The 26543-nt window shown below is 43.5% G+C and overlaps 1 protein-coding gene across 3 annotated transcripts; it reads left to right on the top strand.

Annotated features, from left to right (window-relative positions):
* The first annotated feature begins 1088 nt into the window (after window positions 1-1088).
* On the top strand, window positions 1089-25909 carry DDI2 (DNA damage inducible 1 homolog 2). 3 transcript variants are annotated; one of them, XM_063436621.1, is made up of 10 exons: window positions 1089-1352; window positions 7952-8081; window positions 8989-9210; window positions 9295-9421; window positions 11509-11636; window positions 12035-12163; window positions 17494-17597; window positions 20360-20549; window positions 21864-21923; window positions 22285-22374. In XM_063436621.1, the coding sequence occupies exons 1-9, from the start codon at window positions 1215-1217 to the stop codon at window positions 21878-21880; spliced, it is 1185 nt and encodes a 394-aa protein (XP_063292691.1). In that variant the 5' UTR covers window positions 1089-1214; the 3' UTR covers window positions 21881-21923; window positions 22285-22374. The 3 variants fall into 3 exon arrangements, with proteins under 3 accessions (XP_063292691.1, XP_063292692.1, XP_063292690.1); XM_063436622.1 differs by lacking the exon at window positions 22285-22374 and having other exon boundaries at window positions 21864-21926; XM_063436620.1 differs by lacking the exon at window positions 21864-21923 and having other exon boundaries at window positions 1095-1352; window positions 22285-25909.
* Window positions 25910-26543: the final 634 nt, after the last annotated feature.

Raw genomic sequence — 26543 nt, 5'->3', positions numbered from 1 at the left:
TGATCTTCTCAGTATAATATTGAGGGGAGGGAGGTGATCTGGTTCTCGGTATAATATTGAGGGGAGTGAGGTGATCTGGTTCTCGGTATAATATTGAGGGGAGGGAGGTGATCTGGTTCTCAGTATAATATTGAGGGGAGTGAGATGATCTGGTTCTCAGTATAATATTGAGGGGTGTGAGGTGATCTGGTTCTCAGTATAATATTGAGGGGAGTGAGATGATCTGGTTCTCAGTATAATATTGAGGGGAGGGAGGTGATCTGGTTCTCAGTATAATATTGAGGGGAGGGAGGTGATCTGGTTCTCAGTATAATATTGAGGGGAGGGAGGTGGTCTGGTTCTCAGTATAATATTGAGGGGAGGGAGGTGATCTGGTTCTCAGTATAATATTGAGGGGAGGGAGGTGGTCTGGTTCTCAGTATAATATTGAGGGGAGTGAGGTGATCTGGTTCTCAGTATAATATTGAGGGGAGGGAGGTGATCTGGCTCTCAGTATAATATTGAGGGGAGGGAGGTGATCTGGTTCTCAGTATAATATTGAGGTGAGTGAGGTGATCTGTTTCTCAGTGTAATATTGAGGGGAGGGAGGTGATCTGGTTCTCGGTATAATATTGAGGGGAGTGAGGTGATCTGGTTCTCAGTATAATATTGAGGGGAGGGAGGTGATCTGGTTCTCAGTATAATATTGAGGGGAGTGAGGTGATCTTCTCAGTATAATATTGAGGGGAGGGAGGTGATCTGGTTCTCAGTATAATATTGAGGGGAGTGAGGTGATCTGGTTCTCAGTATAATATTGAGGGGAGGGAGGTGATCTGGCTCTCAGTATAATATTGAGGGGAGGGAGGTGATCTGGTTCTCAGTATAATATTGAGGTGAGTGAGGTGATCTGTTTCTCAGTATAATATTGAGGTGATCTGGTTCTCAGTGTATTGATACATTGTCCATTAACCCCCTCCTCCCTCCATGGTTCTGTGTGATTTCCTCCCTGACCTGTCCCAGCATTCCCTGCGCGCTGGGGATTCTGGGGGATTTCTAGCCTTTCTCCAGCAGTGAAAGGATAGAGTGGGCGGAGCTAGGAATCAGGTGATGCAGCCTGGACGGCAGCGCATGCGCACTCCGCCCCGCCCCTTGAGAGACTCGAGCTTCCGGTGTCCGCGAGGAGCTGCCGGCTGCCAACCAACCATAACATCCGGCCTGGGCCCCGAGCCGCCGCCATGCTGCTCACCGTGTACTGTGTCCGCAGAGACCTCACCGAGATCACCTTCTCCCTGGAGGTGGACGGAGACTTCGAGCTCGAGAACTTCCGGGCGCTGTGTGAGCTGGAGAGCGGCATCCCGGCCGCCGAGACCCAGGTACTAACCGGGGGGAGAGAGATCGGGTACTAACCGGGGGGGAGAGAGAGACCGGGTACTAACCGGGGGGAGAGAGAGAGAGAGACCGGGTACTAACCGGGGGGAGAGAGAGAGAGAGACCGGGTACTACCCGGGGGGGGGAGAGAGAGAGAGAGACCGGGTACTACCCGGAGGGGGAGAGAGAGAGACCGGGTACTAACCCAGGGGGGGGGGAGAGAGAGACTGGGTACTAACCCGGGGGGGGGGAGGGAGAGAGAGAGAGAGAGACCAGGTACTAACCGGGGGGTACTGACCGGGGCTAGAGAAAGAGAGCGACCCGGGGACTGACCGGGGCTAGAGAAAGAGAGCGACCCGGGGACTGACCGGGGCTAGAGAAAGAGAGCGACCCGGGGACTGGCCGGGGCTAGAGAAAGAGAGCGACCCGGGGACTGGCCGGGGCTAGAGAAAGAGAGCGACCCGGGGACTGGCCGGGGCTAGAGAAAGAGAGCGACCCGGGGACTGGCCGGGGCTAGAGAAAGAGAGCGACCCGGGGACTGGCCGGGGCTAGAGAAAGAGAGCGACCCGGGGACTGACCGGGGCTAGAGAAAGAGAGCGACCCGGGGACTGACCGGGGCTAGAGAAAGAGAGCGACCCGGGGACTGACCGGGGCTAGAGAAAGAGAGCGACCCGGGGACTGACCGGGGCTAGAGAAAGAGAGCGACCCGGGGACTGACCGGGGCTAGAGAAAGAGAGCGACCCGGGGACTGACCGGGGCTAGAGAAAGAGAGCGACCCGGGGACTGACCGGGGCTAGAGAAAGAGAGCGACCCGGGGACTGACCGGGGCTAGAGAAAGAGAGCGACCCGGGGACTGACCGGGGCTAGAGAAAGAGAGCGACCCGGGGACTGACCGGGGCTAGAGAAAGAGAGCGACCCGGGGACTGACCGGGGCTAGAGAAAGAGAGCGACCCGGGGACTGACCGGGGCTAGAGAAAGAGAGCGACCCGGGGACTGACCGGGGCTAGAGAAAGAGAGCGACCCGGGGACTGACCGGGGCTAGAGAAAGAGAGCGACCCGGGGACTGACCGGGGCTAGAGAAAGAGAGCGACCCGGGGACTGACCGGGGCTAGAGAAAGAGAGCGACCCGGGGACTGACCGGGGCTAGAGAAAGAGAGCGACCCGGGGACTGACCGGGGCTAGAGAAAGAGAGCGACCCGGGGACTGACCGGGGCTAGAGAAAGAGAGCGACCCGGGGACTGACCGGGGCTAGAGAAAGAGAGCGACCCGGGGACTGTGTATGGAGGGGGGATGGGAGCGATAGATACAGGTACTGTGTGGAGGGGGGGCAGGGGAGTGCTAGATACAGGTACTGTGTGGAGGAGGGGGGGGGGGCAGGGGAGTGATAGATATTTGAGTGTCGGGTGGGGGGCAGTTTGCATTATTCTATGGCTGAAACACTATATATTTGGCAGTAACAAAGTAAGATCTGGTAAAAGTGTTAGTGTCTAGTTGTAGCAGGTACTGAGAGAAATGATGAGTGAATACTGCTCATTGTGTCCAGTATCAATCAGTTCTGTAACCAGATTTCACTGTGTAAAATAAACTGAATGCCCCTGTTACATCTTGTCACTGCTGCTTACTCATTCTTCCTCCGTATTAATTATTACTCAAACTTCATCTCATGCCTTCATTACTTTTACTTTCCATTGAAAATAAATATTTATATCCAAACATGCCTTGTTATTGTCTCATAGCTTGCTGGATCAGTTACCTTGTAGCATTTATTTAGTGTTTCTTAAATGTATACTTGTAGACTACTAATCCCAGGAGGGATTTTTCACCGTTGTTAACATGCCTGTTGGGGGAAGTATTGTTTAATGTACACAGTGTCCTTGGAAACCAAGAGAGAGAGAGAGTCTGAGCAAGGGTCGCCCGTTAGGTACCATAGTAGACAGGCTGGTGAATTTGTCTAGGAAGGTGTAACAAGTACTCTGCATTCGTACATCTCAAACAGTCATTCTTTACCTGCCCATCCCTGCTGGTATTTCCTGTACGACTGGTCCTTGCATGATAAAGACTTCTTAGACTCAATTAGGGAGAGACAGGAGGAATACATGGAATTTCTACATTCATGTCAAGATATAGGTTAGCAGGCCTCTGAGATACAGGAGTGACTTGGTTTGTAGTGGACATAACATATTTACTCCTAAAGAACCCAGCCAGGTTTGGGAGCATAGTGTGCTCTGGTGACCGGATTAGTTCCTGATAGTAAGGCCATATGTCTACATACCGCTTACATGGCAGGCTTAGTGGGGTTTTTTATATTTATGCAATAGATTAGTTACAATACAAGGTGTTTCTATTCACTGTCTGTGAATGTACTAACCACCTGTTACATTAATGCTCTTTTATAAATATGTTTCTAAATATTCTTTAATACATGTTTCCCCTTTAAATGTATCTACCTTATTTCGAACATATTTAATTTTAATATAACCAAGCTAGAAATATTATTTGTAATTTTCATTCTAAATTTGAAAGGTTTCCCTTGGACATGGCTGTCTTGCTAGATGAAACTACATTATCTATTGAAGTGCGGCGTTTTGGGATTTACATTTTTTTAATTTCAGACCAGAATTGTCGATTTTAAGATTTATCAAATTACATTATAATCCAGTTCAGACAAGGTAACCCTAGGGTAAGCATTGCAAATAAAGATGAGAAATAGAAACACGGTTTATTTTCTTCTCTCTGTGCTAACTGCAGGGTGCACAGGACAGCGCGTATAACAATGGCTGACAGGGAGCTAAGATGGAGATGCCCAGTTACAGGACAGAGCGCATAACAATGGCTGACAGGGAGCCAAGATGGAGATGCCCAGTTACAGGACAGAGCGCATAACAATGGCTGACAGGGAGCCAAGATGGAGATGCCCAGTTACAGGACAGAGCGTATAACAATGGCTGACAGGGAGCCAAGATGGAGATGCCCAGTTACAGGACAGAGCGTATAACAATGGCTGACAGGGAGCTAAGATGGAGATGCCCAGTTACAGGACAGAGCGCATAACAATGGCTGACAGGGAGCCAAGATGGAGATGCCCAGTTACAGGACAGAGCGCATAACAATGGCTGACAGGGAGCCAAGATGGAGATGCCCAGTTACAGGACAGAGCGTATAACAATGGCTGACAGGGAGCCAAGATGGAGATGCCCAGTTACAGGACAGAGCGTATAACAATGGCTGACAGGGAGCTAAGATGGAGACACCCAGTTACAGGACAGAGCGTATAACAATGGCTGACAGGGAGCTAAGATGGAGACGCCCAGTTACAGGACAGAGCGTATAACAATGGCTGACAGGGAGCTAAGATAGAGGCGCCCAGTTACAGGACAGAGCGTATAACAATGGCTGACAGGGAGCTAAGATGGAGGCGCCCAGTTACAGGACAGAGCGTATAACAATGGCTGACAGGGAGCTAAGATAGAGGCGCCCAGTTACAGGACAGAGCGTATAACAATGTCTGACAGGGAGCTACGATGGAGACGCCCAGTTACAGGACAGAGTGTATAACAATGGCTGACAGGGAGCTAAGATGGAGGCGCCCAGTTACAGGACAGAGCGTATAACAATGGCTGACAGGGAGCTAAGATGGAGGCGCCCAGTTACAGGACAGCGCGTATAACAATGGCTGACAGGGAGCTAAGATGGAGGCGCCCAGTTACAGGACAGCGCGTATAACAATGGCTGACAGGGAGCAAGATGGAGACGCCCAGTTACAGGACAGCGCGTATAACAATGGCTGACAGGGAGCTAAGATGGAGACGCCCAGTTACAGGACAGAGCGTATAACAATGGCTGACAGGGAGCTAAGATGGAGACGCCCAGTTACAGGACAGAGCGTATAACAATGGCTGACAGGGAGCTAAGATGGAGGTGCCCAGCTACAGGACAGAGCGTATAACAATGGCTGACAGGGAGCTAAGATGGAGACGCCCAGTTACAGGACAGAGCGTATAACAATGGCTGACAGGGAGCTAAGATGGAGACGCCCAGTTACAGGACAGAGCGTATAACAATGGCTGACAGGGAGCTAAGATGGAGACACCCAGTTACAGGACAGAGTGTATAACAATGGCTGACAGGGAGCTAAGATGGAGGCGCCCAGTTACAGGACAGCGCGTATAACAATGGCTGACAGGGAGCTAAGATGGAGGCGCCCAGTTACAGGACAGAGCGTATAACAATGGCTGACAGGGAGCCAAGATGGAGACGCCCAGTTACAGGACAGAGCGTATAACAATGGCTGACAGGGAGCTAAGATGGAGACGCCCAGTTACAGGACAGAGCGTATAACAATGGCTGACAGGGAGCTAAGATGGAGACACCCAGTTACAGGACAGAGTGTATAACAATGGCTGACAGGGAGCTAAGATGGAGGCGCCCAGTTACAGGACAGAGCGTATAACAATGGCTGAAAGGGCTTCTTTTTTGCTTTCTTTTTAATTTTTTTTTTTTTTTTTTTAATGAAAGTAAACATGAGCCAGAGTAATGACCTAGTGTTAACCGGTTCCTCTTACCAGTTTATTGATTTATTAGTATGGCAGACAGCAAGCCTTGTATCTGTGTATTGTAGTAGAACAGATAAAGAGATGTTTCCTCATCAATAAAGAGATGATCTAACAAAAAGTAAATACGTGAATTAGTAGGCTCAGAGTTCGGTTTAAGAAGTATGCTTGTTTGATAGTAGAGCTTGGGAGGAACTGAGCTGTATCATTAGAATTTCTCTTTAGCGAGATGCTGGCTTGGCAGCGAGACAGCATCACAGTGCAGGTAATGGCCAGGCACATACAGCATTCAGGATCCTGTGTTAGGGGCATTTAAAACTGGGGGTCTACAAACTAGGTAACATAACTAGATAAAATAAAAATATCCAGGAGCTTATACCATATAATAAATAAATATTAGATGTATACTATATAGATAAATCAATATAATTCCAGAAACCTTGAAACATCCAGGAAAGAGTTAATAAAAACCGTTCCTTAATCTTGTATATCAGCAATACATAAAAGTCCAATTTGTAGATGAATGAGAGATCAGTCCAAGCACTAAAACAGTTAAAGGGACACTATAATCACCTGAACAACTTTAGCTTAATGAAGCAGTTTTAATGTATAGAACATGCCCCTGCAGCCTCACTGCTCAATCCTCTGCCATTTAGGAGTTAAATCCCTTTGTTTATGAACCCTAGTCACACCTCCCTGCATGTGACTTGCACAGCCTTCCATAAACACTTCCTGTAAAGAGAGCCCTATTTAGGCTTCCTTTATTGCAAGTTCTGTTTAATTAAGATTTTCTTATCCCCTGCTATGTTAATAGCTTGCCAGACCCTGCAAGAGCCTCCTATATGTGATTAAAGTTCAATTTAGAGATTGAGATACAGTTATTTAAGGTAAATTACATCTGTTTGAAAGTGAAACCAGTTTTATTTTTCATGCAGGCTCTGTCAATCATAGCCAGGGGAGGTGTGGCTAGGGCTGCATAAACAGAAACAAAGTGATTTAACTCCTAAAAGACAGTGAATTGAGCAGTGAAATTGCAGGGGAATGATCTATACACTAAAACTGCTTTATTTAGCTAAAGTAATTTAGGTGACTATAGTGTTCCTTTAATTAAAACCTATATAGTCTTTAAACATATATGTTTCAAGGTTTCTGGAATTATATTTATCTACATAGTATACATCTAATATTTATTTATTATATGGTATAAGCTCCTGGATATTTGTATTTTCTCTATTTGTGTATTCTTATGGGATTTGGTCCTATTGTTTTCCAGTGTTAGAGCTTTAATCCTATCTTCTGTCTTATTCCCTCTTACACACTCTCTGATAGCCATATTTCTTGACTATCAGGATTAATCACTATATAGGTAACATAACTGTTCACACTTGTTCCAAAAATGATCTCTCTCTCTCTAATCATTGGCTTTAAAGAACCTTTTGTAATTTAGAAAATTTGTGGGGGGGGTTTTCTTTTTTTCTTTTCAAATGGCAAAATACAAAGAAAAAACAGGGGGGAACACATAGCATAAATCTGTGATTTTCGGCCATGTGTTTTCACATTATATTTTAATATCACAGATTTATGCTATGTGTTCCCCCCTGTTTTTTTAAATTTTGTATATGCCTTGAGATCAACTGGACCACACTTCTATCCTAACTCTATGATAGGACCGATATACCCCTATTTAGGGAAGGTGTCTAATCCGAATTACATAACGCTCCACTCTGGGGGTTAAAAGCTTCTGAGCTCTTTTCCACTTCCTTTTTTTTTTGTATGGTTTTGGTGGGTGAGTGGGATCCCCACTAGAGTGTTGTAGAGGATCTTTATTTGATACTATTAATATTTGAAGCGCCTCCTTCACACCATCTTTTGTATATATTTCAAATGGCAAAATAGCTTTGGGATGTAACCAAACCTTCCAAATGCAAGCAATATTCGGTCTAAATGTGAGGTGAGGATAGGTGGAGATGGTGTTATTTAATCTGGCTGGTAGACTGTGTAGTTATTTAATCTGTGTTGTTCAAACTATTAAAGCTTGGTTATGTTTCTTACAGATTGTCTATGCAGAGATACCCTTAACAGATAATCAGAGATCGTTATCGTCATACGGGTTAAAAGATGGAGATGTGGTTGTTTTACGGCAGACAGATCCCATTGAGCCAAGAGCTTCTGCTCCATTTCCAGGTAAGAGCTCACATTGTCCAGTCATATTAGGTCTACATGTTGAATGATATCTATACCTTTGTTCACATAGTGTAGAAAATTCTGTCAATTGACCTGGTTAGCGCTGGGTGTATCCTCCTATTCATGCAGGGATTTGTATGCACTCCCGATAGAGTATGCCACTAGATCAGTTCTCATATACAGACAATTTCTGAGGAACTGCATTCATCCAGTAGAGTCAAATAATTGGGTGCAGCCAAACCCAGTGGCTAGCACAATCCCCAAATAGTAATGAATCCAATAAAAAGAAAGGTCCAGGCACTCCAAAGCTCAGCAAAGGAAAATTTATTAGAACCAACATTTCAACCTTGCAATGGGTCTTTGTCAAGGAGTTCTCCACATTGGTGTTTCCAGATCTGACATGTTTTTTTTTTTTTTGTTTTTTTTTTTTTTTATCTATCACTGATACATATTGACGGGTAGCACACGAAAAGTACTGACCTCTCCCATAAGTAGAATGTATGCTGCAGATAGTAACTTGGTTAGAGGGATCCACCCTGCTGCATATGAATGGCAGATACTTTGGGGCAACAATTTCATTTTGGCACACATCAGTATGAAGACACAATGTGTTCAGGACAACTTAGTGGGACCAGCAGCCAACCTTGGCATGTAAATTTAAAGATAGAGTGTAGGTTACAAAAAGCAAGTGTCCAATCAAATTCTTCTCATAGGGTAGTGCTGTGCTCCCAGGGAGCTTAGTAGAACATTATTAACACTGTATTTAATAAGATGGCCATATTACCTCTTCAATAATGTTACAAAATAAATATCTTGGGTTACCCTAGGCCTAGACATTCCCTCAATCTGTTACTTCAGTTCATTTGGCATAATTGGTTATTAATTAGTCTTTATCATACCATTAAAGGCTTACCGAGGATAGATTTCAGCAGCATTGCAGTTCCTGGTACGTCTGGCCGTGCTGCGCCAACACAGCCTGCAGCTCCACCACCCGACTCCTCATCTTTTCCGCAGGGTCTAGACAATCCTACCCTTCTTCGGGAAATGCTGCTGGCGAATCCCCATGAACTGTCATTGCTGAAAGAGCGAAATCCACCACTGGCTGAGGCCCTGCTAAGTGGAGACATAGGTAAGTCTTCTAACTACTCTCCCAACCCCTTTGGCCATTTATATGCTGCAGTGGTAGAAATGACACTGTCTTTGTTTGCCACAGAGAAATTCACTAAAGTGCTTTTGGAACAGCAGCAGGAGAGAGCTCGTCGCGAGCAGGAACGAATTCGTCTCTTCTCAGCTGATCCATTTGATTTGGAGGCTCAAGCGAAAATAGAGGAAGATATCAGGTAAGATATCACACTTCTAACAAGAGAACCTGATACCACAAACAACTCACCTACGCCAACGACAAAAGGGAAAATCCCAATAGCAAACCAAAGAAACCACATATAGACCCCTACGCCCCACCATAACCCCCCACACTAAATCTCAACAGCCAAGACTTGACAAGCTTGGCCCAAACCCCAACAATCAACACCCACAACACAGAGGTACTGAACAAACGGACTACATGACGAGATCAATGTACAGACATACCTCAAGATACAAGTTACACACCGTCAAGACAGGGCACCCTTCCCCCCACCCCTTTTACTTCTGTACCCCACCCCAAACCTTAGCAGAAACAGGATTGCAAGCTAATAGGAAAACGACAGACTAAAACAGTCACGCACAATTACTAAGGATGTTATGGCAGAATTCCCACTTGCATGTGGACAGCCAACGCATAGCTTATGGAACTTGATGATGCTGCAAACCTGTACTGTAAACTAATCCCCTCTACTTTCTTTCTGTACCCCTACCCTGAAAAAGTATATATCAAAAACTCAAAAATAAAGAATTTAAAAAAAAAGATATCACACTTCTTCTTGCAAGAATGGTGATTTGCAATGAGCCTCAATAAGAAACATGGTTTGACTCTGTTCTTCTGGACACAGGAATATATATCTAATAGAGGGAGATGAGTGCATAGTGCAAATGGCAATAAACATATGTCTTTAAAGCGGCACTGTCATGCTTGAATCGATTCCTCTTCTCTCCCTCTGCCAGGATCTGTTCTTCCTATCTGCTCTAGTTTTCTTTAAAACATAAGTCAAAGTAGGGACAGTTTGTTCATTCGTGTTAGGACGCAATTCGGGACTTTGTTCCAATGAATGAAACTCCGATCCGATTTGTGCCGCGGCTGCATCGTGAAGCCGCTTAGTCGATGGCTCCCTAATTCCCACGGCATCAGGGAGCTATCTACCAAAAGGCTGAAAGACCTAAATTGGTCTTTCAGCCAACTTCACTAATACTAAGTAAAAATGACTTCTTAGTAAATTCTGCCCCTACTCGCTATATCGTGAGTAGGGTCATGTCTAGTAAACAGTGGCTGCTCACTGTTTAACAAAAAACAAAGACCCTAGTATCCCCACTCCTGAGTCCCCACCCATGCCGTGCGAGTGAAAGGGGGACCTATTACCCCCTCTGGCCCCCACCCCTAAATGAAAATGGGGGGAGACCTATTGTCCTCGTGAGCGGTGGGTGGGGGCCCTAAATTACAATAGGGGGGGGACCTATTGTCCTCCCACCCCGGCCCCAACCCCTGAGCGGCGGGTGAGGGCCCTAAATTACAATAAGGTGGGGGGACGGGACGACGACAGCGACGACGACAGGTCAAATTTAGGTCTTTCAGCCTTTTGGTAGATAGCTCCCTGATACCATGGAAATTAGGGAGCTATCTACTAAGTGGCTTCAAGATGCACCAGGGCACGAATCGGATCAGAGTTTCATTGGAATGAAATTCCGATCCGAACAAAGTACCGAATTGCGTACTAATATGAGTAAACAAACTGTTCTCATTCTGTTAGGAAAAAATTCGGAAGTTATGCCGGCGTTCTGTCTAAGTGACAGGAAGGTCGGGAATACTGACAGAAAGCATCGCAAGATCACGGAGAAAAGGTAAAAAAAGACACACTTTGTTCATCCGCTGGTCAGAGATGGTCAGGCATAGGAAACCTCTATAAGACAAAGTAGTCCCTACTTTGTCTTATGTTTTCAAGAAAACTAGAGCAGACAGGAAGAAATGAACAGATGGTGAGACAGAGGGTGAGAAGACGAATCGATTAACGCCTTAAGGACCAAACTTCTGGAATAAAAGGGAATCATGACGTGTCACACATGTCGTGTGTCCTTAAGGGGTTAAAGAAAGGTAAGTTCAGCATGACAGTGTCGCTTTAAAGGTACACTCCGCTGGTTTTGGCATAGTCTGTTTTTCCGCAGTGGATTAAATATCATATAGTTCTACAGAATTCTATTATCTGATTTGTTATTGGAAGCATATCTAGTGTATGTTTGGTGTTTCACTGGTCGGTTCGATATTTTTCTGTCACAGGCAGCAGAATATTGAGGAGAACATGACCATAGCCATGGAAGAAGCTCCAGAGAGTTTTGGCCAGGTGGTCATGCTCTATATAAACTGCAAAGTGAATGGGTACCCAGTTAAAGCGTTTGTGGATTCAGGTAAAGACGCAATCTCTCTAGGAGAGAAAATACACTGACATTTTGAATATTGCTTCAATTCTCAAAACAGAGTTTATTGCTGCTACCAAACTATTAATATTTTCAAGCGATTGTATAATGTTACACAATGATATCCCTGCTGCCTATACAGTTATGCTTTATATTAATGTACATATCATTACAGCAGAAAATGCATCCTGTGTTTTACGTGTAAATGTCTGTAGAAAGGCTATTTATACACAGCCGAGTTCTAGTGATTGGCAGATCTGTTACAATATGAACTACACGTACATTACATCTAAATAGAACATGGCACAATTCTGGTTCTGTGTGGGTTAATTGCATAAACAGCATTGCAGATATATTGTTTTGTGATCTTTCAATTTCTTGTGTTGTAGGTGCCCAGATGACCATTATGAGTCAGGCCTGTGCGGAAAGGTGTCACATCATGAGGCTGGTGGATAGGAGATGGGCCGGTATTGCCAAGGGTGTGGGAACACAGAAAATCATTGGTCGGGTACATCTAGGTAAACGTCTTCTAACTACTTTTGTCCATAAATACTGTGTTTTCAAGTGAAAGCCAAGCCAGAGAGATTGCAACCAACAAGTATGTTAAAGGGACCCTTTAAGCACCATAACCATCACTATAGGACAAAAAAAAAATTCCATTTGGTCACACCGTTTTATGGACGGAGGACTACGTGGCACCCAAAGTCTACCCCTGGGCATCATGATCCGGAAACTCTCTCTTCCTGTTCCACTGCAGTAGAACAAAAAAATAATTACATAGATATTCCCCCATCGAAAACTTGCATGCATTCAATTATGGATTTTTCATTGGGGTTATATCTAAATACAGCTTGTAAAACCAGCGTATCTCTTGTCTGCAGCCTTTTCAAGTCCTCCCCTTCTAATCCTAGACTTTCTGTGGCTGTCCAATCACAGACTTCCAATGCAGCTCAATGAGAAGTCTGCAAGGCAGGTGCTCTGGGCAATTGCTGTCTCTTGAGTTTATCTCCACTGGGCTAAACAAACCAGGAAGTAAAAGGACCGGGTGTCTGATTGCCAGCTAGGGGGTATAACCAGGTTTATTTATAAAAGTGCCAAATGAAAAAAAGAGAACACTTCACAAATCAAGCACTTCTGCAAGCTAAAGTGCTTTAGGGATTCAGGGTGTCCCTTTTAATTGTTTTTTTGGGAGCCGTGCATGGAGTCTCTCACTGCTGGCCTGTAGTAAAACTTTGCAACATTTTAAAAGAGGACAAATAGCAGCTGATTTGATACAGGCTCACCTACAGCATTATGAAGATAAAAAAGGGCTGCGCAAATGGACAATATAAAAAAAATAGAATTTTGGAACAAACAAGAAATAAGTCAATGTGATAGTCCTCACAAATAATAGTCTCTTCATAGTAGACGTTTTAGTCTTTAGTACAACAAGTATAATTGTAGAAAGTAATACAGGCACTCCAAGTGTTCCAAAAGATAGGCAATTTTATTGGACCCAAGATCCAAGAAACGGGGGCGGAGCCGAGCACCCAGACTGAGAGGTTGTGCTGAATCTCAGCTCCTGCCTAATCCTGCACTTTTAGGGGGTAATCCCCCCCCAAAATCTATCATGACGGGAACACCCAGGGGAATCACCTGATACCAAAATCAAGCATGCAACCCCCCGGGGACCCGACAACGTAACCCGAGGTCTGCCGGAGATCGAGCAGCGGGGAGACAGTCGCTCGCCGCGCTGACTGACCTGGACATGGATAATTTGGGGTACTCACCTCCTACCCCCCCTCCCCGTATGGACCGATGGGGGTCATCTCGGTCCACATTAAGCAACTGGAGAGGCAGTAAAAAGCAGCAACACCAGGACAACCGAGCACATGGCATACCTAATATGGCGGCGGTGAGCGCGCCGTGCAAGACATCGGGGTGCCGGATTGCTCGGCCACACTAAATGCTATATTTTGAAGCCTTTTGGGCGAAACTGGAGATCCGGGCACGGCAGATCAAACTCAAAATAAGCCTAAACAACGAGACACTCAGGCAACCCAGCCGCAACTGCTTCTTACCCACACAGGGCCTCAAGATGGCGCCGCAGAAGGAAATGTCCTCTGCACAAAAGCCACTGCAAGAGAGGTAACCTAGCCCCAGACCGCAACCACAGAGTGCTATGAACCCTCCACATACCCGGTACCCGACCGCACTCTTCTTCCGAGCTGGGAGCTCACCTGGAGGTAGCTCTCCACCACCACCCATACACCCAGGGAGATGCCGGGACCTGGTGGAACCCTGGGCCCACAACCCTGATGATGTGGTCAATGGACATGTGGTAGGGACCCCTGCTAAGGCCTCGGACCGAAGACACACGGCAATACTCAGAAGGAATAGGAGAAAAACCGCAACAAGGAGGCTCAAGCGACCGGATGGTCGGAGCGGGCAGGCAAAAGAAGCAGGACAGCCTCTTAGCAGAGTGCGGGCTAGAGGGAGCTTCCCCCCACTGCCTGATGGACTGGCTCTCGTTTCTTGCACTGCCATCCCACCCTGTCGTGTGGGCTGATTGCTCAAGTAGACGACTGCAATGCCCATCACCCTAGACTCCTACTAATAATTGCAAGTGTTATAACCTTTACCAAAACTGGTGCTAGATTTGCAAATGTCACATGAGGCCTAAGCCTCATCGCATAAGACTTAGCAAAGTTTTAATAATTGTGTGTTTCCTTAGTTAATCACATAAGTATAGCCTATGCTAATTAACATGTTACTCTATGAGGAAGTACTAGCTAAGCTTTGTGTAATTAGTTGCTTATAATTTTGACTTAATCAGATGCGCAGTTTCCTATGCCTAGGCCCAGAACCCAGTGGTATAACGTTCTCAATTCATGCAAGACTCAATGTTTAACTACACAGACACATCTGCCTAGAAATTTTTAGTCTGATGTCACTAGCCTGTATAGTTACACGAAAAGTCATAAGCTTGTAATCAGCGATTCGGAACACCAGAGTATAGCATGTCTTGGATAGCAGTCTATGTACCTTAAATATACACTACTACTAACTAATCTATCCACACTAACCTGTTTAATTAACTAGTATAATGTACCCACACTACATATATTGTTACTAGAGCAACTTAAAGGAACACTATAATCACCTAAATTACTTTAGCTAAATAAAGCAGTTTTAGTGTATAGATCATTCCCCTGCAATTTCACTGCTCAATTCACTGTCATTTAGGAGTTAAATAACTTTGTTTCTGTTTATGCAGCCCTAGCCACACCTCCCCTGGCTATGATTGACAGAGCCTGCATGAAAAAAAAAACTCGTTTCACTTTCAAACAGATGTAATTTACCTTAAATAATTGTATCTCAATCTCTAAATTGAACTTTAATCACATACAGGAGGCTCTTGCAGGGTCTAGCAAGCTATTACCATAGCAGGGGATAAGAAAATCTTAAACAGAACTTAGGCAATAAAGAAAGCCTAAATAGGGCTCTCTTTACAGGAAGTGTTTATGGAAGGCTGTGCAAGTCACATGCAGGGAGGTGTGACTAGGGTTCATAAACAAAGGGATTTAACTCCTAAATGGCAGAGGATTGAGCAGTGAGGCTGAAGGGGCATGTTCTATACACCAAAACTGCTTCATTAAGCTAAAGTTGTTCAGGTGACTATAGTGTCCCTTTAAGTATTACCTTGACAAATGTACCTTACAGTTATGGGTGTGTTAACAATCTACTTATTCTTTAAAAAAAAAAAAATAGGCAGACTCTTCATGGAGATGATATCAACTGTACTGTTATTCCCCCGTTTGGAATGTATTTTAATTGTCTCCCATTCTTTCTTATGTTCCCATGCAACTATATGCGTCCAATAAAAGAAAGAACCAGAAATCAACGTTTCGACCCCTTAGGGCCTTTGTCAAGCCCTAGGGGGTTGAAACTTTGTTTTTTGTTTCTTGGGTCCAATAAAATTGCCTATCTTTTGGAACTTTTGGAGTGCCTGGATTACTTTCTACAATTATACTATAAATTTGGGCTCTTTGGTACTTGGACTGATCCAAGAGCACCCTAGGATTCCAGAGCAAAAGGCTGAGTGCAGTTCCACTACCTGTATATTGATGTTTTAGTACAACAAGGACTTTTCTTTGGGTAGGGCAGCTGTCTTTTTTCTTCTTGTTGATGTATATAGAAAGACAAAAGCAGAACGGGCGGAAATAGTGTAATACGTCAAATCTAGTTATGTAATAAAAAAATGACAGTATCACACTCACATTTTATAGAGCCTTAGCCATCTCTAGCGTGTATATAATCCCCACTTATAGGATATATTAGAGGTGTCCGTTTGGTTCACGAAGACACGAACCCAGGAAGAAATAGATAAGGCGACAAATAGTGTTCTCAATAAAACAAGTGATGTATATGATAAAAATAGTTAAAACTGACAAATTTAGAGCAGACTAATTTCTCTATGATGACAGTGTTGGTGGTTTGATCCCCATCTAGGATTGTTTTGGAGTAGAGATAAAAGATGCCAGGAAGTATGAAAACCATATTAAAACTGAATAAAAAAGATAATTGGCACAGCACACAAGTGTAGTGATCTAAATCCTTTAATAGTTAAAATACAAAGTGGCAACATCCATTAAGGCATTTACACCAGTATGGCTTTTTCAAATGGAGTAAAAATATACACCTGGCTAAAAGGGGTTTATATAGGCATAAAACCACTTAAAATTGGCACCAAAAACACAGTGTAACAAGTGGGCCAATGAGCTGTTAGCGTAGACTAAACATAGATTAAAACAGAATAAAATACATATGTATGTATTAAGAATAGTAAAAGGGGCCCAGGTATATAATTTATTATTAAAAACAAGCATTCGGAACAAATAGGAATAAACAAACCTTTTTTTTTTTTGTGGAAAAGCCCAGGCGCGCACAGCCTTATGGCGGCTGTAGTCTTAGGGAATGTGCATCCTTGCAGAGTGACGACTCGCGACAACGCCCCAGGGGGGCAGTAACATATGAGCACAGCATGTGAGCCCAAATAATGGGTGTCAGCAAAGTAAGAACTAAGTTGAAACAAATATTGAAAAAAACAGGTAAACAGTCATCTTGGTGGGGGTGGGGGAGATAGAGGCCAATAGTAGCGGCCATACGCCTACATCAACCTATACAATAGCATCAAAATAATGAAATTTGCTTATTAGGATGTGTCTAGGTTAGGAAGTGGGTTTCAGGTGCTGATTAATCTTCAAATAAACAGGGCCTTCTACCATACATTGAAAAGGCCTCAATAAACCGTTTAAGTCCATAGAAAGTTGGTCATGTTAAAGGGACACTATAGGCACCCAGACCACTTTAGCTCATTGAAGTGGTCTGGATGCATAGTCACAGGTCCCTTAACCCTGCAAAAACCTGGTGTAACTCTATTTTCAGGATGTGCTTTGGATGAAGATGTAATGTTTAGCAGGGCTTTGACTTTGGTTATGTAAAGTTCACCTGCTCACTGCTGCTTATTGGGGTTTAAAAGGTGCCTTGATTTCCAGTGATTCCACAGTGATTTCCTTTATGACCTGAAGCATTTGGGCTTTCCAGTGTTAGAATTTCTTAGCAAGTTATATTTATATATGAATTTTATATCACAGAGCAGTTTGTGTTTTGTTTTTCACAGTGCACTTCAGAGTGTTTTTTTTTTTTTTTTGTCTCTTTATAAATCCTATGAATTCAGGTTCTGTCCACATATTTAGCGTATTCTGACTATATATTGGAATGGTGTATTTTGAGCTTGACTTATGTTGTCACTTCTTATGATCCTGTTTCCAATCTCACAGTCTAACATCTTGATCTTGTTTACCAGCTCAAGTCCAAATTGAAGGGGACTTCCTGCCCTGCTCCTTCTCGATCCTGGAGGAACAGCCCATGGATATGCTTCTTGGCTTGGATATGTTAAAGAGACACCAGGTACCCGTGTCTTTAGTGACTTGAAATTGATGTTTAAATGACGGATTACTGATCTTTGCCTGTATATACAGACCTGATAAACCATGACGCCTATTGTAGTGGCTATGGCAGTGGTGTATTTTGGTTTCGTGCTGCCCTAAGCATGACTGAACCTGGGCACCCCCCTAATCTAAATTTGCCCCACACCTTCCTGTCAAGGCTGCACCTCCTCCTGATTAAGAACCCACCCCTTCCTCTTTAGACTCCACCTTTTCCTACTCCTTTTTAAATGGATACTATATTGCCAGAAAAACACAGCTGTTCCCTATAGTACCCCCGCTACCCACTCAGCACTGAAGGGGTTAAAACTCCTTATTCACTTACCTGAATCCAGTGCTGTTGTCCCTCAGCGCTGGGTCAGGCTCCTCCTCCGCGCTTGAATTAGGCTTCCCCATAGGAAAGCATTGTATCAATTCTTTCATATGGGGAATTAGCAGACGCTGGATGTCCTCATGCACAGCGTGAGGACGTCCAGAATCGGGTGACTTTTGCTTGCCAAACCACGCAGAAGTCCTTCTGGTAGACTAGAGGTGGAGTTAACAAATTAAGGTAATTATTGCAGTTTTTCAGAAACTGCAATAATTACACTTGCAGGGTTAGGGGGACTGGGACACTGCACCCAGACCACTTCAATGAGCTGAAGTAGTCTGGGTGCCTATAGTGCACACGTTGTGATCAAAACAAAACGTAAACAAAACCTGGAATTTGTGCTATATGTCTGTTCAGACATAATTCGCCTCTTTCATATTATGTGCACCCACACTTATTATATATCATTTTATTCAGGGGAAACAGGGCATTCATTTAGCATCAAATATTTGGGTATGAAACCTAATTTAATATGAATAAAATATAAAAAAATGGGAGAAAATAAGAATTTAAAAAATATATTTTTTTTAGTTCTACGTGACATTTTGACTGTGAATATCATAACGGTTTGCTTTTACTGCAATAAAATACACATATTTGTTTTCAGTGATGTCTCATGTGTAAAACAGCACCCCCTATGTACAGGTTTTATGGTGTTTTAGGAAGTTACAAGGTCAAATATAGCATGTTACATTTTTCAGTTTTTTCACATTGAAATTCACCAGATTGGCTACGTTGCCTTTGAGATGGTATGGTAGCCCAGGAATGAAAATTACCCCCATGATGGCATACCATTTACAATAGTAGACAGCCCAAGGTATTGCAAATGGGGTATGTCCAGTCTTTTTTAGTAGCCATTTGGTCACAAACACTGGCCAAAGTTAGCGTTAGTATTTGTTTGTGTGTGAAAAATGCAAAAAACTAATTTGAACGCCAATTTTGGCCAGTGTTTGTGACTAAGTGGCTACTAAAAAAGACTGGACTTATCCCATTTGCAATACCTTGGGTTGTCTACTATTGCAAATGGTATGCCAACGTGGGGGTAATTTTCATTCCTGGGCTACCACAGGGTCTCAAAGGCAACGTAACCAATCTGGCGAATTTTAAACTGTGTTTTTTTTTTTTTTTTTTTTGAGGCAGCAGGGGGAGTACCTGTCATTCCAGGCACTCCCCCTGCTGGCATTGCTGTGGATGGCTATGCCGCCCACATGATCGTGAGGTCCTCGCAAGGACCCCGCGATCACATGGCCCAGGAGTGCCGTAACGGGAGCAGGGGTACTCCCTAGGATGCCAAGTGAGTCCCCCCACCGCGATTGCCAGCGTGGAATCGCTGGCGACCAGGTAAGTGAATAGGATGGCGGGGACGTGCTACGCCATCCCCGGCATAGCACGCCCGCCGTCCTTAAGGGGTTAAGCACACACTCTGACAGACACACACACTGGCTGATACACACGGACAGTCACACACACTCAATGACAATCACACAGACGTCATTGACACACACATTCACTGACTGACACACACACTGGCAGATACACACTGACAGTCACACACACAGACATCACTGATTTGGCAGATACACACACACACACACACACGTCACTGGCAGACACAAATTTACTGGCAGACACTCACTCATTAACAGACACACACACACACACAAACAAACACTGACAGACACTAATCAGTCGTCTACGGGAGCCAGAATATGACGTCCTATTCCAGCTCACGTGGCATTGGTAAACTGTGTGCGAGGGAGCAGAGCAGGGAGACCACAGCTCCCTCACCGCCACTGATTCTAACACAGCTGCACGCCTCCCAGCAGCCCCACTGGACCCCAGAGACAGGGCGAACACCCGGAAAGCCGGAGTGGGCTTTGGGGGTGGCATTTTTTGCTGCCCCCTGGTTAGTGCCGCCCAAGGCAAATGCCTAGTTTGCCTTGGTCTAAACACACCAGTGGGCTATGGTGTATTCAAGCAGTTTGAAAATAATAAAGTGACTCTCTGCACTCAAAGCCTGGCTTTTCTGATCCTGAAAGATAAAATGTGTTTTTATGTCCTCATTCCTCAAACACAGCCTTCCACCATAACTACATCATTAAGCTGTTTAGTGTGCCCCATTTCTTAAGCTACAAATTTGTAGTGTGATATATTTGCTGCTCGGCTATCTATAGCTATGTTCACAGCTGTCAGTAGCCAGAGATTTAATGAGTGCACCAGTGCATTATTCTGTTATTTAATGTCAGCACAATTTATTGACCTCTGGCTTTAAATGTCTTTTCTATTAAAGGAAAGCTGGCTTCTAGTACTGTGATTAACTGCAACGCTTTGTTCACTCTCCACGTCTTCCCTAGTGTTCCATTGATCTGGAAAAGAATGTGCTAGTTATTGGCACTACAGGCACTCGTACCAGTTTCCTGCCAGAGGGTGAGCTTCCGGAGTGTGCAAGGCTGGCATATGGGCCGGGCAGGGAAGATATGCACACAGAGGAGATCGCAGACAGGGAATTAGCAGAAGTGTTGCAGAAATCAGCAGAGGAAGCAGGTACTGTTTGTGATCACATTTGTGGTTTGCATGGAATTTAATATGTATTGGTTTCCATGCCGTTCATGTATGTGATGTGTGTACTGGTTTCAATAATCTTCTTGCAAGTTTTTAACGGATTATCTTATTCACTAAACAAGGAAATTACCAGAAAAAGTTTTAGGCCAAAATGTTCAACGTGGAATAATTCTCCAACTCGCTTATTTGTCCTAAATTTGAAAACTCTTTTGTCCCCAAGTTACTGAATAACCCTGTGCATTGCCAGTGATTAGCACTCCTTGGGAGTAAAAAAAACCTTCTACCAATGTTTATCTGCCGGAATAAATTATGTTTCATATAACACGTAGAATGAAGTATTAGTTTGAGTATTTTCATATTGCATGAAGCTGGCAATCCGGTTTCTTTTTTTGTCCTGACCGACAATGGAGCGTAAGACAAAAAATGACATCTCCCGTCCTACGCTCATATACCCTATTCTTTTTGGAAATGTGGAAAATGTTCCACGTGCTATTTCTTGTTCGAGAGGCTTGTGTTGCTTCTCTCATTTTAAACTTTTGTGTTGGTTATTTTTCCCCAATAAAATCCAGAAGGCTTTATTTATGAAACACTCTTTAGTTTGTATAGAGACAGCGTGTAAACATTATATAACAAATTGCCAAGTTTAGAGATCCTTACTTCGTTTACCCACTTTTTGATATTGCACTGACCCAGGTCCTAATTTTTATCAAGTAAACCTGTGCTTTCACAAAGAAATTGCTGTCAGCCAGTCACTAATTTACTGTTGATACTGATGGGACAAGTCCTGCCCATGGCCATAGTCATACATGGGCTTGTTTGTCCAGTAGGAATAAATAAGAAACTGATTTTTTAAAAACAAACTGGTACACTTCCTTGTAATTGTCACAAAACATATTTTCTCAAAAAAATGATTTCTGTGTGTTTATTTACCCAGTGTTCTATTAAATGCATGCTGTGCTTTTAAATCTGGAGAGTTAGTTTAATATCACTACCCCAGTCATATAATATGAACCTTTAACAAAATGTGTGTTTGGCCTGTAATTAACAGACATATTTACATGTTCTATTTTAGTTTTGCTTTCAGAGAATTAGTTCATGTTAATTCCTGGGGTTGTGAAGTTATGATTATGTAAACCTGTGGACATGACACTGACTTTGGTGAATTAGATGGTGGTTCCACACTAGTGCTTAGTGTGGGTTCTGAATGCCAGTCCCATCATCAGTGGATGCTAACCCTGCATGATGCTGTGTTTTCACTTAACATCAGTTTGCTGTTTTATTGTCTAATCCTCACAGACCAGCGAAAACCTTGATGCATGTGTGTGTTTGCTGGAGCAGGAGAGGGCAACGCTACAGGTATTTATGAGAAATGAGTATCTCTGTTACATCTAGACAGTGAAATGATGGCACTTTAAAGGGGTTTTTAACAGATCTGTAAACCTGCAATCCCATGATTACAGGAATATCAATATAATTAGTCCGTGCCTATAGCATTTATTTAGCGCTATTGTACTTCGGAATGTAAGGTAAGCTTGTCACTGGATCTGTCCCTTGCTATGTAAAGCACCTCGAGTCTCTATCTCGCCACATGGCAGGCCACCAGGTCCCCAGATGGTGACAGTGCCACTTTAAGTAGATGCTTCATAATTACGCGGGAGGTAGCTGTCCATTTTTGCTGGGTTAATTAGTCCTTTTTTTTTGTTCTTTCTGTTTATAGATAAAGAAACTACCTCACAGGAAGATCTATCACTGACGGTACCAAGCGATGGACTTCTCCGCCCTGTCCATTTGCCAGGCATAGCTTCAGAACCCGTTGCTCATTCAGCCTCCACGATCTGCTCAGGCCTGTCCACTGTGACAGAGAGCACAGAGCCACCAACAAATCCTCCCATAGTGGAGGCCTCCGGAGCAGAGAGCCTGGACCTCACAGAAGCCGATTTGCAAACTGTGGTCCCTCCTTTTCCTGTTATAGATCTTGTAGCTGGTGAAAATTCAATTGATTTGGATCTTTCTCATATCGCCGGTGCTGATCAGACAGACGGATGTCTGCAAGTTATTGATAAACCTATGTCTACCCCAGAGCATGAGGACCGCTCTTTGCCAGACTCCTCCAATAACAGACCGTCATTAGAACCCATTCAATCTAAAGCTTCACAAAACTGTTCTCCCATGCAAGATCAAGCTGACCAGCTTCAGCTCTGTTTGGATGACCTGCCTAATTGTTCTAGATCGTGTCAAGACTTTGGTGACAGACTGGAAGTGGAAGCACTGTCTGTTGATGCAGAAGCCCCAATGGATGTGGACCTTTCCACAGCTAATTCCATTGATGACGCTGGCCACACAAAACCATCTACTACAAATTGCGACCGCTCTGAGTGCACACCGCAACAAGAAAATGGTGACTCCAACCCGGATCCTTTAAAACCACAAGTCACTTTTAGCAGTGCAACTCACTTTTTGGATGGTGAGGTGTCTGAGGAAGTAAACAGTACTTCCAACGATATCTCCCCACTTCCTTTACACAGTCCAAACCGAGATTTGGAAGAGAACTGCTTTTCTTTGGCTACTGCTTTGAAAGAACTTCACAAACTCTTAGTCATGAGTGGTAAGGGATCCAGCAGAACTCTGCATGAAAAGGCTAGTGATTTTGAAAACACAGATCATGGCATGTATGAGACATCTTGTCAAAATGAACTTCCAAGCAGCCAACTCAACCAGAATGAAGCTGTGTCTGATGCACACCACTTTGCTGATGATGAGGGTGTTTCTTTTGATAAAAAAGATGGTGGTGGATCTTCTGACCAAGGACCAACCACCTCTGGCCAGTTTGGTTGCTTTGACAAACCTAAATCTGCAGAGGGTTTGGACCTTTCTGACTCAAATGATCCTCTAAAAACCAAAGTGGAGAGTTTCACTGATTTTGCTGCTGAGGACACCCCTGACACACACAACAATGAACCTACTCTGAATAACTCAAAGTTTTACATGGAAAATCCAGAGACTACATCCAACAATTTCACACAACATGCTGGGGACAGAATGGTAAAGAGCTCTGATACTAAAGACCTGGTAGGAGATGTAACTGTCTCTGGATTTAACAATGAAACCAACAGGGATCAGGATGACCAGTCAGCTGCAAGTTCCAGCCCCCCTCACTCTCAAATTGCTTTCTCTCCATCTGATATAGAGCGGATTGTAAGTGCAGGCTTTTCATTGCAAGACGCAGTCCTGGCCCTAGAGAATGCAGATGGAAATGCTGATCTTGCTCTGCTAGCTTTATTAGTAAAGAATATTGCTGTCCCCCCCATGATTCCATTAGCCCACGATTAATTGTATTCGGCTAGAATGGACGCCAGGGGTTCAGTGATGGTGAGCTGCTCTCTTGATACTAGATTTGGTGATTACATTATTTTATGCTAGCTGTCTACCTTGAGATCACTAATCGATCAAACTGGAAAATGATTTAACGTTTGCCAGTGTCCCAAGGCCTTGACAAAGTTACCTGGGAGCAATCCTCAACTCTCCGTTTGCTATTCTAGCATATTCTTCTGTGGCCATAAAGGAACCCAACATCGGGGAGCCATTTCCATGCAGACACTGGACCGCTTGCATTGTTTCCCTAAAGATATGAGCTGTGATTTTGCTTTCAATCCGATAAAAGGATGCTGCATTACTGTAGGGTGTACTGGACTTTCTACAAAATAACCAATATTTCTCCTAGAGCCATAGTTTCCTCTGTTCCCTTTTAAAGTGTTGTAAACCTGTAAAACATGTACTTTACCTGTCAGCATTGCCCAGCCAATCAGATTCATCCCCCTCCCATTTGTAGACCTATTTTAATCTTTATTTAATCCTTTGTGATATCCTTCTTATTTATTGATATTCAAATAGCAGTTTAATTGGAATGAATTAAATTTTTCACCTGTTAGGCAGGATTTTTAATATGCTTGAAGGATTATAAGAAATGCTTTGGTCAACTAAACCGCTTTACAGGTGTCTTACATCACATTGTTTACAAATATTTCTAAGACAAATCCAAAATGTACATGAATATATATATATGTGTGTGTGTTGAGTGACATCTACAGGACATAAAGTGACATCGTGGACATGCGTGAAGTCATAATTTACAAGGAATTGTGGGAGGTCCTGCTTAAGGAATATTTCTGGGAGCAAGATTCTACATGTGGAGCAATTGGCAGGAACAAACTTTGTTTCCATGGTAACTGCTCCACTTTTAGCACAGTTCCCAGACCTTTAGGACTTATCCATCTCTTTTTAGTTGTAATATTATTTCCCTTAAACTTTAATTATAGTTTTATTTTCTGTTTAGTCAAGCATCTGTTTTATATCATGGGGGCTCTTTGCGTATAAGTGTTTTTCCAAGGCTCTATGGAACCTGGAAACCCTTTACATTTTTTAGGGAAATCCGTATTTTAAACCGAAGTATATTAAAATTGCCCACCACAGACAGGTGTCGCTAATTGTGAACCAACCTTATGTTAAAACTTTAAAAGAAGTAATGTGTATTCGATAAGGCCTTCCCTACTGCTAGTTTTAAAATTGTTATACTTTCCTCAGGGTTTCTGTCTCCAAGCCTCAAATGATCTGTAAACATATCAGCATTCTGCGTCTGTGCCCTGCCTTTCCTACTGTGCTAAATCATTTGTGAGGTTGCTGCACTGCCATTGAGGTGGAAGGACAGACGTTTTTATTTTTTCTGCCCTGTATTTTCTCTACAGGAGCATGCAATGCACTATACAGCTGTTTTTTCTTAATGGTTATTCATGGGTTAATTGCAGATCCTCTGATTTTAATTTATTTTACGATTTCCTTTTCGTCAGATTCCCTGATCACTCTGTGTACCAGATATGTCTGACTATTCATTGTTTGTTGCAATTGAGCAATTAAACCATAACCACAATTTGTTAATGGTGGTCATCACTAATTGGTCACGGCCTGGGAATATGAATGAATGAATGCATGTCCAGCACTAGGCCCCAAAGCTACAATCTCAGGGCAGAGTTTGAAGCAGAATGTAACACTTGAAATCTTGCATCCATCACTTGTTCTGCCTTTCTGATTTTAGATTCAGTGCCCAAAACTAGTTTAGGTCCCAGGAAAGTGCTGCATTTTGCAGTGCAGGAGCTAGCGCTATAAACCTGGGGCTGTTTTATTGGCAAACAGCAAGGTTTGGAAACGCTGATATTGTTTTGTGCCTTTTCATTGATGGACAGAGTTGGTCTCCGCATCCAAGATTGAAGATTTTAGCTTGTTTGTTTGATGGATTGTGGCTCGAACTGGAAGATTCAGAAGTGTGTAATTAATAAAGATTTTGTTTTTCTGAAAATGTTTTTTTGTGGTTTGTCACTCAGTCCTGTGTCTGCCTTCACTGACTATTCGTTGGATTTGAATGTTCTGCAAGCATTCACATTAGAGCCCTGTTATTTGCATTAACTAGCTTTTTTTAAAAATGCATATTTGTAGTAATACACTACAAAAATAAATGCATATATATATTTTACTGCCTCTTCTAATTATTATCCTAAGTCCCTAAAACCCTCCATCTTCTGCAGGCTATGTGGGGAAACTGACCAACCCTTTTTATCCAGCACTCACTTTCTTGTTAATAAAGGGCAGTATGCAATGTAAAGGTTCATCCAACAAAACTCTCTGCTTTGCAAAAGAAGGCAATCAACAGAGTAGCAGATAGAAAAGTCTACACTAAACTCACTGCTAACCGAAATGGAAAATGAAACTGTTTTTTAGGAAGTGGGTATGGAAGCTGTGTGTATTAAAAGCTTACCGTTTTATTGAAAGGGTAGTAAATATCTGGAATAAACTTCCAGTTGGGGCAGTAAAGGCTAACCGTGATATAGAAAGGGTAGTAGATACCTGGAATAGCCTTCCAGTGGGAGCAGTAACAGTGATATAGAAAGGGTAGTAGATACCTGGAATAGCCTTCCAGTGGGAGCA

This window comes from Pelobates fuscus, chromosome 11 (genome assembly GCF_036172605.1).
Source record: "Pelobates fuscus isolate aPelFus1 chromosome 11, aPelFus1.pri, whole genome shotgun sequence".
In the NCBI taxonomy this organism is placed as follows: domain Eukaryota; kingdom Metazoa; phylum Chordata; class Amphibia; order Anura; family Pelobatidae; genus Pelobates; species Pelobates fuscus.
This window is presented reverse-complemented; position numbering and strand designations above follow the sequence as displayed.